Source organism: Cynocephalus volans, chromosome 10 (assembly GCF_027409185.1).
Source record: "Cynocephalus volans isolate mCynVol1 chromosome 10, mCynVol1.pri, whole genome shotgun sequence".
Taxonomy (NCBI): domain Eukaryota; kingdom Metazoa; phylum Chordata; class Mammalia; order Dermoptera; family Cynocephalidae; genus Cynocephalus; species Cynocephalus volans.
In genome coordinates this window covers 83689615-83702698 of record NC_084469.1, presented here as the reverse complement: position 1 = coordinate 83702698, position 13084 = coordinate 83689615, and the positions used below count along the sequence as shown (strand labels likewise).

General features: G+C 45.5%; 1 protein-coding gene across 4 annotated transcripts in view; it reads right to left on the bottom strand.

Annotated features, from left to right (window-relative positions):
* Positions 1 to 13084, bottom strand: part of MYLK3 (myosin light chain kinase 3) — a 48621-nt gene that overhangs the window by 26074 nt on the left and 9463 nt on the right. For 2 of the 4 annotated variants that reach the window (XM_063110918.1, XM_063110917.1), the window contains exons 2-3: positions 3606 to 3660; positions 2334 to 2525 (exon numbers count right to left, since the gene is read on the bottom strand). The exons of 1 other annotated variant lie outside the window; for it this stretch is intronic. In XM_063110918.1, coding sequence (XP_062966988.1) covers positions 2334 to 2431 — 98 coding nt within the window. In that variant the 5' untranslated portion in view covers positions 2432 to 2525; positions 3606 to 3660. Of the gene's footprint in view, positions 1 to 2333; positions 2770 to 3605; positions 3661 to 13084 lie in introns of all 4 variants that reach the window. One more of the 4 variants, XM_063110916.1, reaches the window with a different exon arrangement.

The following is a 13084-nucleotide window of genomic DNA, read 5'->3' as shown; positions in this document are numbered from 1 at the left end:
AAGGGTGGATGTTCTTCAAAAAGTAATAGTAGAATTACCATATATATGTCCCAGCAATTCTGCTTCTGGGTATATATCCAAAAGAATTGAAAGCAGGATCTCCAGGAGATATTTGTACACCCAAGTTCACGGCAGCATTATTTGCAATAGACAAGAGGTGGAAGCAGCCCGAGTGTTCGATGAATACATGAACAAAACATGGCATAAGAGGAAGGAAACTCTGATGCGTGCCACATGAACGAACCTTGAGGACATTATGGTGAGTGAAATAAGCCAGTCACAAAAAGACAAATACTGTGTGGTTCCACTTGTATGAGGTATAGTCAATTCATAGCAACAGAAAGTAGAATGGTGATTTCCAGGGGCTGAAAGGGGAAAATGGGAAGTTGTTTAATGGGTACAGGGTTTCAGTTTGCAAGATGAAAAAGTCTGGAGATCTGTTTCGCGACAACACTTAACAGTACTAAACTGTACACATAAAATTGGTTCAGATGGTCAATTTTATGTTATGTGCTTTTTATCACAATTTTTAGAAAAAACAAAAAAAGAGTGAGGCCTTTCTCCAGCAGCTGAAGGCCCAGCCCCCTCTCTGGGCTGCGGGACCTCTGAGGGCAGTGTCTGTCCCTGGGTGCAACTGAAAGACTCAGCATCCCATCCACAGCCAAGCACAGCGCAGGAGGCACAAATCCTTCCAACAGTCTGCCGCTTGGAACTGAGTATGTGTCAGTGATGACAGGGTAGAATGGGAAGGGTGACATCCAAGTCAAGCCACCCCACACCTAGCTTAGGCCTCATCCCAGACCAAAGGACACAGGAAACTGCAGCAAACCAGTTGCTGGAGAGGAGGACCCAGGTAGTCAGCTGAGCAGGCCAGCAGTCCACGCCCCGCGTGGACTTTGGGTCTTCATATCCAGGGGGGCATGGGATGACCCCAAAGGCATCGTCAAGCAGTCCACGCCACTTGGAGCTCCCAAAGCTCTCCTACCCACTGGCAGCACTCACACAGCACAGCCACTGATCGTCTACACAGTCAGAGCCGACACTTGACTTCAAGCCTATTCTCTTCAAAAACCACCCATGCAGTGGGTGAGGAAGGGCAGATAGTGATCACCCCAGTCCCTGAGACCTGCTGCAGGTCCGGCATGCCTGAAGTTCAGCTCAGGGCTGAAACTGAGATAGGCATCTTTTCTTCTCACTCAGAACCTTTTTGGGGCCCCTGACAAGTTCATGGAAAGTTCACCCCCAGCCCTAGATTCCACATGTAGAGGGCTGGCTCAGATCCAGGGATGCCTGCCAGGAATCCCTCCCTCTGGCCTGTCAGGTCTCCTGGGAGGCTCCCGTTTCCTTCCAGAACAAAGACAGACAAATGATCTGGGCTTCTCTGCCAGTCGCCACAGCAAACACAGACACCAGAGCCCCTCCCTGAGCCAGGCTTTGGTGTCTCAGTTATAGGACAGGGCAGCCCAGGGCAGATGCAAGGAGCACCAGGCCCTCCGAGAGAAGCCCCGGAAGTATGGTGCCCTCCAATGGGCCACCCTGGAAACCAGATGTGCCACCCCAAAGGACTGGCGAATCCAGGGCTAGGGAGGGCTTGGGAGTCTCCTGTCCGGTGACTGCAGGGCCTGAGGCCATGTCCTAAGGGTCAGGGCAGCTGTCACAACTCCATGTCCAGAACCTCTGGCATGATTCTCCTGAAAGCCCCCTGGATTGACTCAGCCTGCACCCATCTCCCACCTCTGAGTCCTTCTTGTCCCACCATACTATTTAGGACCCAATTAAACACTGACCTGAGGAAGCAGGATGGTACAGTGGTTAGGGGAAGGGCACAGATTCTGCCACCCAATAACCTGGATTCATATCTCAACTCTATGAATCCCTTGCTGGGTGGCCCTGGGCCCTCTAAGCCTAGCTTTCCTCATCAATAAAATGGGAATAATGACCACATTCACCACCTCCTGGGGATGTTGTGAGAATAAAATGAGATGACGCCTGGGAAGTGCTCAGCCAATGCTGGGCATGTGGGAAGTGCTCCAGGAGCCCCACCTTTTAACTATTGTTATTGATCTAAGAGCTAGTGATTCTCGAACCTGCTCTCCATTGGAATCATGGAGACATGTAAACAAAAATTCTAGTGGGCAGCAAGTGAGAACCAGTGCTCTAAGCTCCCAAATGCAGGGCCTAGGAAGTTTTCCGTCTTCCCCTCACGAGGCTAGCCCAGTGCTATGCACTCAGTAGACACGCAACACGTGTAGCTGGCCCACTGGCCACACTCCAGCTGTGGGGCTGCAATTAATTAATTCCTCCCCTTGCCCAGCTTGGAAAAACTCCCTTACCTTCGAGGTGTTTCTCCACCACTGCAAGCTGCGCTGGTCTGGTCTGGCAGCCCTGGAGGTCCTGGGGTCTGGGAGGTGGGCCCTGAAGTCAGCCTCATGCCCTCCTTGGAGGGCAGAGGGTCAGGCTTGCTGGATGGTGTTCCTTGTTCTGCACTTGGTGCAACCTCCTGGCTAGTGGGGGCCTCGCTGACCCTGTCAGTTACCGCAGACAACTCCAGGTCAGTCCCAGGGTTCCCACTGGATGTCTCAGGAGCTTTGTTTTCAACCTCTGTGGGCACCAGCAGATGGCCAGGGGGCACCAAGCCTGGGCCAGGAACTCCATCTCCCTGCCCTGATGAGGCCCCTGCCTGGGTCAGGAGGTCGGCTCCCGTCCCTGAGAGGCTGTTGGGGGGCAGCCTCTCCACTGTCCCCTCTGGCGGGTCTGCCTTCTGGCTCTCTACAGGAAAATAGACAGGATGAAAACGCACTCCCATCTAGAGGAGTCTATCACAAAGATACTGCAAATAATATGCACAAGGCTGTTCAGTGCACCATGTTTATAATAGCCAGAGACTAGAAACAAATGTAGGAGGCTGGTGGACTCAACAATGCACGTGCACACAATGCAGTGTTGCACAGCCATGAGAAAGGAGAAGTTGGATCTCTATACACAGCTATTGAGTGATCTCAGGATATACTGTGGGTGAAAAAAAAGCAAGGTGAAGAACAGTGCGTATGGCATCCTGTTTATCCAAGCAGGGAGGACATGTGTGTGTGTGTGTGTGTGCGTGCGCACGCACAGGCACACATGTACACATAACCATTTATAATGTGGTCTCAATAGACTTCCCTCAAAGGGAAGATGACAAAAACTGTTTAAATCATTATATATGGGGGGAAGAAACAGGGTGCAGGAAACAAGAACAGAAGCTAGACTTCTCTTAATATACCTAGTTTCATCAATTTGACTTTGGAACCATGTAAATATTATGCAAAATTATAAAAGAAAATTAATCTTTAAAAAAGTAATCCATAAACATTTAAAGCAAAATAAAATAAATAAGTCTGAGTATCAAGTTGGTGGCATAGCCTACACAAAAAGAGATTATTCCAAGTGATTTCAAAACAGCAATTCACTATATGTCTCTAGTGGGATACATAAAAGACAAAAAGAACAACAAAAAAAGCTTCAATAGCTTTTCCGTAATCAGACTGTGGGTGGTATTGTTGGTATTTCTATTCTGAAACTGTTGTGTGTGCAATGTGGGATACAGAAAACAGAGTCCCACTCACCTTCCCAAGGCCCCCTGAAGGGTTTTGCTCCCTTCTCTTCCACTCTCTCTTTGTTCTAAAATAACAACCACAAAAACTATCATCATTATCATCAACATCATCACTCAGGCCGCAAACATTTGTTAAGCAACTATTGTGTGCTTAAGATAAATGTACTTAGATTATTTCACAAAGTCTAACAGTAATATTATCACTTTAGCGATAAGAACATTGAGGCCTTCCCAAGGTCATTAAACTTAAAAGAGGAATCCAATTCAAACCCAGAACCCAAGTCCTTTCCCATGCTTCACCCTATTGCCAGTGAGGGGCCGATCCAGCCCCTTATGGGGAGGGGGGTCTAAACAGACTGCATCTCAAAGGACTTAGACCAGGGATAGAGAATAAACTTAATCTTAAAATGTCAACTCGTATCAATTGGTCATGGCTATAGAGTGCTGGTTTAGGTTGGATTCTGAAGTCTAATAAATCCATGCTTGGGGGAAAGAGTGCTACGCATCAATGAATGATGGAGCTGGGAGCTGGGCAGGCACACCCCACGATTACCCCTTTACAGTGTAGCGGTATAGGCAGGAGCAGGGACTCCTGAGCCAGCCTTGTGGGGTTTGACCCCCACCTTCACACTTGGCCAAGATCCTTTACTTCTCTGCGTTTCACTTTCCTCATCTGTAAAATGGGGATAATAATATTATCTGCTTCATAGAGTTAATGGGAGGGTTTGGTGAGTTAATCTGTGAAATGCTCTGAGAAGTATGCCCAGCGCATAGTGAGTGTTAATAGCTCTGGTGAGTTTGTCCTGCTGGGGACAAAGAGCTATCAGTGTTCAATGAGCCCACTGTGTAAGGACACTCAGTGCCTGGCCCAGAGAAGCTCTCAGCAGCTCCTCCTTAAATCTGAATTGTCCGCACCAGACCTGTGCCTGGCCTGCACACGTGCTTTTACTCCTGAGACAGTCCGTAGCACTTGTGCTCAGCACAGTCCAGCAGTGCACTCTCAAACGTAGCTTTCTGGATGGTCTGACCTCTTGCTGGGCAACCCCTGGTGCTTTGGGGGGTTTTAAGCCTTTGACTGGGGAAATCCTTAAGAGGACTCCTACCACATGTCACAGCAGCAGCTCAGAGCCTGTGTTGGGCCCCCAGGCACAATGCACTCATCAATAATGGGCCTTTTTCCTGCCTTGGCCACAGAGGCCCTTATCCAGGAGCCTAGAGGCCAAAAACAGCTCAGGGCATATATTGTTTGACTTGCACAGCATTTTGAATTTTTTAAATTTGTTTCCAACATTTAGAATCTAGGAGATTTTTACATTAAAATTCTAGGATCCCTTTTGGGGTGATAGAATTGTTCTTCATTTTGATTGTGGTGCTGGTTACGTGGGTGTATATATTTGTTGAATTGTATACTTAAAATGTACATAGTGTGTGAGTGTGTGCCGTTTATTGTATGTAAATTATACCTTAATGAAATAATTATTATTTAATTATTATACCTTAATAAAACTGATTAGAAAAAAATTGTAGGTTCCCAGTTTCTTTTTTTTTTTTTTCATGTCCAAATAACTTTATTTTTAAGGAAATTAGTCTCAATAAATTCAGTTCTTTGCAATGAGTAATTCTGGAATGAAGACAGCAATTTTAGTTACCAAAAATGTGAAAAAACTTCCTCTAAACCAACATATTAAGAAACAAAACCAAGATTTTTGCTAGTTTTAGCTCTGCAATACTTAAGATCCACAGGAGTAGGGATAATATTTTTTTCGTCTCTAACACAATGTGGATTACATAGTGAGAAGTAGCTGTGTTGGCCATTAATAAATTTGCCTTAAAAAAATGCTTAAATAATGTAATATCATATTTTAACTGTTCCTATAAACAATGGCAGTAGTTCCTCTTTGTGTACTGACATTACTTATATAAGGTGTGACATTAAAGGTATAATTGGTTGTGAGAAATATGATTCCAATAAATCAACAGTTACAAGATTTTCAAAGAAATAATTTAGTCATCGTATTAGGGTCAAAACCACAACACTTTTGGAAAAGTAATTTGCAATTGTAATAAATTTGAGTTTATTCCTATTATTTCTTTGGGAAACACAAAAAAAATATAGTTGCTTGTGTAGTTATTAAGAAATCTTTTGTTTAGGCAATTTTCCTTTAAAATATTCCAGGTTGCAGTGTATCATTTTAGTTTTCATGGCTGCTTTTATGGTAAGCGTTTCTGCTAAAATACTTTATCAAGTGGAAATGCTATTAAATTTTAACAGTAAGTGAAAGTAAGCATACTTTTAAACAAACTAAAAGCTCTGCAGATTTAGTTTTTTTTTAAGCAAATGTCTAACTTTTGAAATTAGAGCTTCTTACTAAGAAAGCATGTATAAAAATGTTTTTTTCTCTTTGAAATTATTTATTTTCTTTAATCACAAAATCCTTACCAAATTATGTATTACCTATAAACCTGAGCAAAAAGATAAACTAATTTAATATTTTAAGAGAGCATGTCATCCAAAATTATACAGAAATATTGTAAATTTCCCAGAATACACAATTTAAGGAATTGTTCCAGTTCAGTATTTTTAAAAGTTACATTTCCTTTATGGATCTCCATAGAGAACTAAAGGTACTTAACTATAAAATATTGGTTTTTTGGTCACAAGTGACTTTATGCTTATGGGGAGAGAAAAATGTATGAAGTTATGAACTAGGAATACAAATACTCATCGTTGTTAGCTCAATGTCAGCAGAAAGCATTCAATAAATATTTTTTGAATGAACAAGTGATTTTTGATGACAAAATATATTAATTACTGTGATTACATTTAAAGTTGATTTTGTGAAAACATAAGTGGTTTCTCTTAAAAAAAATCTGAAGATCTGGCAACTCTGGGCTCAAATGGCTAAATTCGGCTGGGGTAGTTCCCTCTAACTGGGGCACTATAGTCCTCACTTCTCCTGAATGTTCCCTTGACCCAAGGCTCAGGGTTGGTTCCTTGTGTTTTTCCTACTCTGTCCCCACTTCTCTCAATCCAATTACCTGCTCATCCTTTTGGGACTCCAGGACACCAAGCTTTGCCCTCTTAATGGTAAGAAACAGCACACGGAGAACGCATAGGTTGGTGCCTGGCATGTGGTAGGCACAATGAAAGCTGGTAGTTGCTGTTATGATTATCACCAGCGTCATCAATGTGGCCCAGACCCCCTGCTCAGCAGACAGCTCTCCCTTATCCTTTTTCTGCCATCTCTATAGTTGGGGGAACTAGAGGCATGATCACAGACCTCCTCCTGTCTCACCCCACCAGTAGAAAGGGACACGTACAGACTGTCCTTTGGCAGACCTTATTAGGCTCAAACTGTCCTCTTCCTCCCTCTGTCTTTAGTGTAGGCAGACACACACACGCACATGCACACACACCCTACACACCCCACACACCCCACACACCCCGCACATAGCTAGGTTCTGTCTTCAGGTCTAACCTTCTGGTCCCTGCCTTGTCCATGCATCCAGAAGAAGTAAAAGAGACCTCGAACACCATTCTCAAGGACTGATGCATCTGAACAGCTTAACCATGCTTTGGGCCACCCCTGCTGAGCCTGAACCTGTCTATCATGAGAGAGCACCTGGCTTCTAGAAATAATATAATTCATTGATGCAACTAAATGAAGTGCCACTGGGCACTTTGGAAGATCCAAGGAGAACCTTCATGAAGTCCTGGCAGAATTTTCAAATTTAACAGCCAGTGTCTGGGATTTAATTCAATTCCACGGATGAATACTATGGCCCCAGTCTCTTAGGAAACATAAAGAGGGTCTCCAGAAAGTCTCCATACTGCACAGTTCTCAGTACTGACAATGTACAAAGCTGTAGCTGTGTCTCAGTTCACTGTCCATTCCCTGAGCACCTCTTGCAAGACCAGTCCTGGCCTCATTACATGGACAGAAGTAGAGGCTTCATGGCATGGGCCAATAAGCAGCTGAAAGCCTGATTGGGAGACTGGATCCAATTCTGTAATAGTTACTGATATGCATATTAAACACAAGGACCAGAACCGAGATCAAGTGTCAGAGGAGCAGTACAGACAAGAAATGTTGCAAGAACTCGGAAAAGAGAAAGTTCTATGACTTCCCCCTATCCACAAATGCCTAAATATTTTCAGGATATATGACAGCTAATTTCATTGATATATGAAGAGCTCTTACAAATCAATAAGAAAAAAAGCAAAAAAGCAAAATAGAAAAGAGGGAAAGAGCTGGCAGTTCACGGAAAATACAAAAGGTTTTAAACCTATTAATGATATTCAGTCTTCTAGTAAAAGAAATATAAATTAAAAGTACAATATATCATTCTATCTACTTTTGGTTATGTTTGAAATTTTCCATAATAAAAAGTTTAGTTTTTTTATGGATTCACAAGAAGAGTTAGCTTTAAGAGACATTTAGCCAATTGCCTTTTTTGGATCTGAGTCAACTAAACAAACTGTAAAAAAAATTTTAAGGATAAGACGATTAGGGAAATTTGAACACTAACTTTGGTAATATTAAAAACTTATTATTCACTTTTTAAGTATGATAATGATATCATGATTATGTTTTTAAAAAGAGCCCTTATCTTTTGGATATAAGTGCTGAAACACTTATGGAAGAAATGATCCAATGTCTCAGATTTGTTTCAAAATAATCTGGAGAGGGGCAGGTGGGTGAGGAACAGATGAAATGACCTTGGCCTCCAGAGATGGGCTCCTGGGGTTCAATATATTAATCTCTATTTGTATAAATGTTTGAAATTTTTCATACTAATATGTTTAAAAAAACACATGCACCATAAGATCTCATTTTTCATTGACTAGACAGGCAAAGAATCAAACAGTTGAATAATATGCTTTGTTAGCCAAAGTGGAGGCAAAATTGGAATAACTCCTTTGAAGGTTGGTTGGGCTTTATCTATACAAATTTACCCTTTGGCTTGGCATTTCCATTTCTACCACTAAGGTTGTATCAAACAGATAAACTCGCACTTGTGTTCAAAGACATACATCTGTGGATATTCACTGCATCATTATCTATACTAGCTAAAAGTGAGAAACAATATAAAGAAACAATGCCACAGACTGGTTAACAAGTTAAGACACATCCCCCCATATAGAGTACTCGACAAAATTAAGAAACAAGAACAAGGAAGCTTTCTAGGTACAAATCTCAAACAATTCCTGAGCTATATTAAGCGGGGGGGGGGGAATTAAGTCCAGAACAATGTGAATCATATTTGAGTTAAAACAAAACAAAACAAAGAGGATGGTGTGTACCAATGTGCTTGTGGCTGCACAGCCTATATCTGGAAGGATTCAGAGGAAACTGGTATCTATGATTGTTTCTGGGGAGGGGGTTGTTCTGGGAACCGGGAGATGGAACAGCAGCAGGGAGATGTATGCGCTTTATACTACATGAATGATTTTTTTTTTATCATGTGCATATTAAATTAATTTTCTTTTTGATTGATTAGATTTGTTTTATTTGGTTAATTAGATTAACTTTCCTTTTTAAAGCTGGGTTCTAAGTGACAAGAGCAGAAGGTCACATCTTCCTGAGACCAACCTCGGTGGAGGAGGTGGGGTGCACAGTGCGGACAGCAGGGAGCTGGGGTGGTGGGCTCTGGGAGAAGTTGCGGGGCAGGGAGAGGGAGGATCAGCAGGGTGAGGTCTGGCCTGGCTGCAGGGGAGAAAAGCACAAGCCTGTCTTCCTGTGTCAGCCTCAGTAGCTGACACAGAGCCCAGTACAACCCCCTTTACACCCTAACTCATCTGTTACCAGAGGCTGGTGGGTAACTGCAGGGATCTGAAATGGTGGCTTCAGGCTGAGTGTTGCTAAGTGGTTGACCCTTAGCTGTTCCCAAATAGGGTGTCCCTCTACACACCTCGCCTTCCCCCCACCCCTCTCCAGCAGCTGAGCTTCCATTAGCCAGCAGGTTTGGTTATGCAATGCTTGGGAACAGCCACTTCCAGAAATGCCGCCCTCCACCCCCAGGCTCCGGCTCCTGCCTGTTGTCCCCCCTGGGTCACTGTCAACACTCATCTCCCCACAGGCAGCTGCACACTCTACCCACTCTGGGGCAAAGCACAAGGTTGGGGACAGGAAGTAGGGGTTAAGTTTCTGAGCAGGAGCCCTGTCAGGGCAAACTGACTGCTCGCCATTTGTCTCCCACCCTAGGTACGAAGGCGTTGAAAGGAACCCCAAGGGGAAGAGAAGTCACAGGGATGTCAAAGAAGCTTAATGATCTTCCTCTCCCTAATCACCAGTGTGCCCCACTTCTAGATTCCCTGCAGCTGTCCAGGCCAGGGCACTGCCCCTGCCTTTCCCTGGAGAGAGCAGCAGTCAGTGTCCTGTCTGTAGGTCCACCTGTAAGCTTCCATCTCTCCTCTTCCCCATCAACAGGTCACACAGAAGGCACAAGAAGAAGACAACATCCCTCCAGCTCTCCTAAGACTAGCCACCTGGCCAGTGTCCCCACCAGGGCCCCTGGGCCTGCGCTCCCCTCCAGCCAGGGCAGGAAAGCAGGAACCAACCTCCTTGGGGCCATCAGCCAGGCTGCCTTTCCTCCAGGGGACACTCCCTTGCGTGATGAAATCCACCACCTTCGAGTTCTGAAACGCAGCCCCCACCAAAGTGACGGCCCTGTCCACAGCTACCACCATCCTGAAGAGGGCTTCGAGTCTGGCACCATGCTGGGCGGCATCCTGCCGCACGGCCCTTACCAGCTCCAGGACTTCGGGCCACCCAGCATGGGTGTCAGCTGGAGGAGCACTGTCGGCCCCAGCCGGGCCCTGCGCTCGGGAGGCCTCCAGCCGGTGCAGGCCTTGCTGCAGGTGGCCCATGCCTCGGCACACGCACTGCAGCTTTTCTGTGATGTCTTCTTGGAAATGCAAGAGTTTGTCAACCTTTTCATTCAGCACGTTAAGCTTCTTGTCCATGGTGGTTAAGCAGGCCTTGCTCAACACTGGCAGCCCCCGGGGCCCCAGACTCTCCTTGGAGGTGCCTGACATCCTGAGGGAGGCTTGGCAAGGACCAGGGCAAGGAAATGGAAGGGCCACAGACCTTGGTTTTCACTTAGTCGGTAGTGTCTGGAAGTTCATTTTCCTCAGGAGCTCAGGCCTCGCTCTGTAGCGCCAACCCACCCAGACTGCCTGTGCTGTTTGGTAGACAAAAGACCAGGTTCTCTGTGTTTATCTCCCACTCTGCCAGGCGCTGTGAGTGACAGGCTTAGTTTGGCCCAGGCCCTTCTCCCCGGGGCCCCTTTGACATCATGGCAGCATTTAACATTCCTCCCTGAGAGGCTGCTGATGGGCAAATATTTTAAGAATCTGCCCAGGACAGGCAGGGGTTCATGTAGCTGAAGCTAAAGGTTAGAAGAAAAGGATCCTTTAAGTAACATGCCTGTCAGCTGGACTATCCGAGGGACATTAGGGATCCCTTAGGGATCCCAGGGAAGAGTAAGACCTTCAGAGGCCCAAAGCATTGATGAGATGGGGTCCCACCGGTCACACACACATCTAATTCACGATGAGATGGGGTCCCACCGGTCACACACACATCTAATTCACAATAAAAAGCAAGACCAAAACAGAAAGAAATGTGAGACCATGCAACAAAGTTCTGACTTTTGCTATAATGAAAATTTTGAGGCTTCTGTATATTATAAACATATTTTTGGTGCCCCTACTTTGCCGATGCCCAAAACATGTTTAAACTGCCTGTGTGGTGAGTCTGCAGGTCCCTCCCCATACGGGGCTCTCAGCCACTAGTCACTTGTACCTAAAAATAGAACTCAGGGACAGTGGCCTAGGCTACTCGCCAGACACCATCCCTCAGGTCGTGATCCTTGCAGAACCCCCTGGGGGATATTTACCAACAACCCCCTACTCCCCCAATAATGATTATATGGGTGTCAGGCACCCAGTTTCTAAACTGAAACAGACTCAACAGGGCCCTAGAGAGCAACGGGGCTTGTGTGCCCTGTGGTTTCCAATGTCTTAGCCTCAGAAACCCTTGGTTCTAATGAAACTTTTTACAGAAGCATCAATAAAAAAAGAAGACACAGCAGAGATACTCAGGTTGTCGCTGAGTGGCACAAGGGGGCACCTCAGAGGCACAAGGGGGCACCTCAGAGTCCCAAGGGCACCACAGAACAGTTTGACTGAACCATTTTCATCCAGCCCCTCATTGGGAGAAAGCAAGGCTCAGGAGGGAAACGTATCCAAGGTGGCCCAGACACATGGCCTCACAAGGATGGTTCAGCCACGGTCAGAGCTGGCACCAGGGCAGGGGGGTGGAGAGTGTCCCCCTAAGCTTCCCCCTTCTGAATAAAAGCAATTATGATCAACTCTAACCTGGAAATTTTGCATCTAAAAGCACTGTTAGACGGTTTTGCTACTTTAAGCCATAAGTAACCTATCAATACGACATACTTGCTATGCAAGTACAGCCTGACCACAGCCCCTTCTACTCATCCCTCTATCCAGATAGCTGCCCCTAAGCATCCCACACAGAAATCCAAACCCACTCCTGGGAGCACAGTCCAGTGTGTCTTTGGTGGAACGTCCCAGAACATGCTCAAAAGAGCACCAGTCTTCTTTATTCACTGTGATTTAAAACAAACACGCAAATAAACAAAGTGTCTTTGGAAAAGAAAGCTGGAGGACACTGTGCTCCAGCCCCTCGTGGGGATTCACTGTGCACTTCAGGGAGACTTCATCTGCCACAGAAAATAAACCTGTATCTGATCAGGGAATCACTCTTTCCCCAACACTTCATACTTAACACTTCCCTGGGGAACCAGGATTCCTTGAATCAAATTTTGGGAAATGGCTGCCTAGAGAAATCTCCCAGGGATGGCCGGTTAGTGTGGTGTGTTGTTAACACCAAGGTCAAGAACTCAGGTCCCTGTGCCAGCCAGCCGCCCCCCCTCCAAAAAAAGAGAGAAATCTCTGAAAGTCTGACGCCCAGCCCAATGCCTCTCTCCCAGCTGGTGGGGATAATTTTGTGAAATAAAGTTCCCACCAGTCAACAGAGACAGACCCCAGGAGAGTCTGGGTGAGAATTCCTACCAGGACGTCTCACAGGTCACTTCATTATTACTGCTGCTATGGAGATCTTGGGAACAACCAGCATCCAGGCAAGTCCTGGAAAGATAACAAAACCTGGAAAGATATCTTGAAAGTCCAAATGAACCCAAAGGAAATAAACAAATGCCCCAGACACATATTTATATCAAAATCTAATTATTTAGTTTACAAAACGACTTCCCCAGGTCTCCCATAGCAACAAGTTTGCAAGGCAGCTCATTTAGTAGCAATGTGGCTGCTGCATCCACTGTTCAGAGCCACCTTGAAGCCCCCTGAGGACAGAACCCAGAGGCGTCAACGTGCCTGGCATGTGGTCGGTGGTCAATACAACTGGATCAAAGGAATGAGCTAAGGAGGCTACAGCAGGAAGC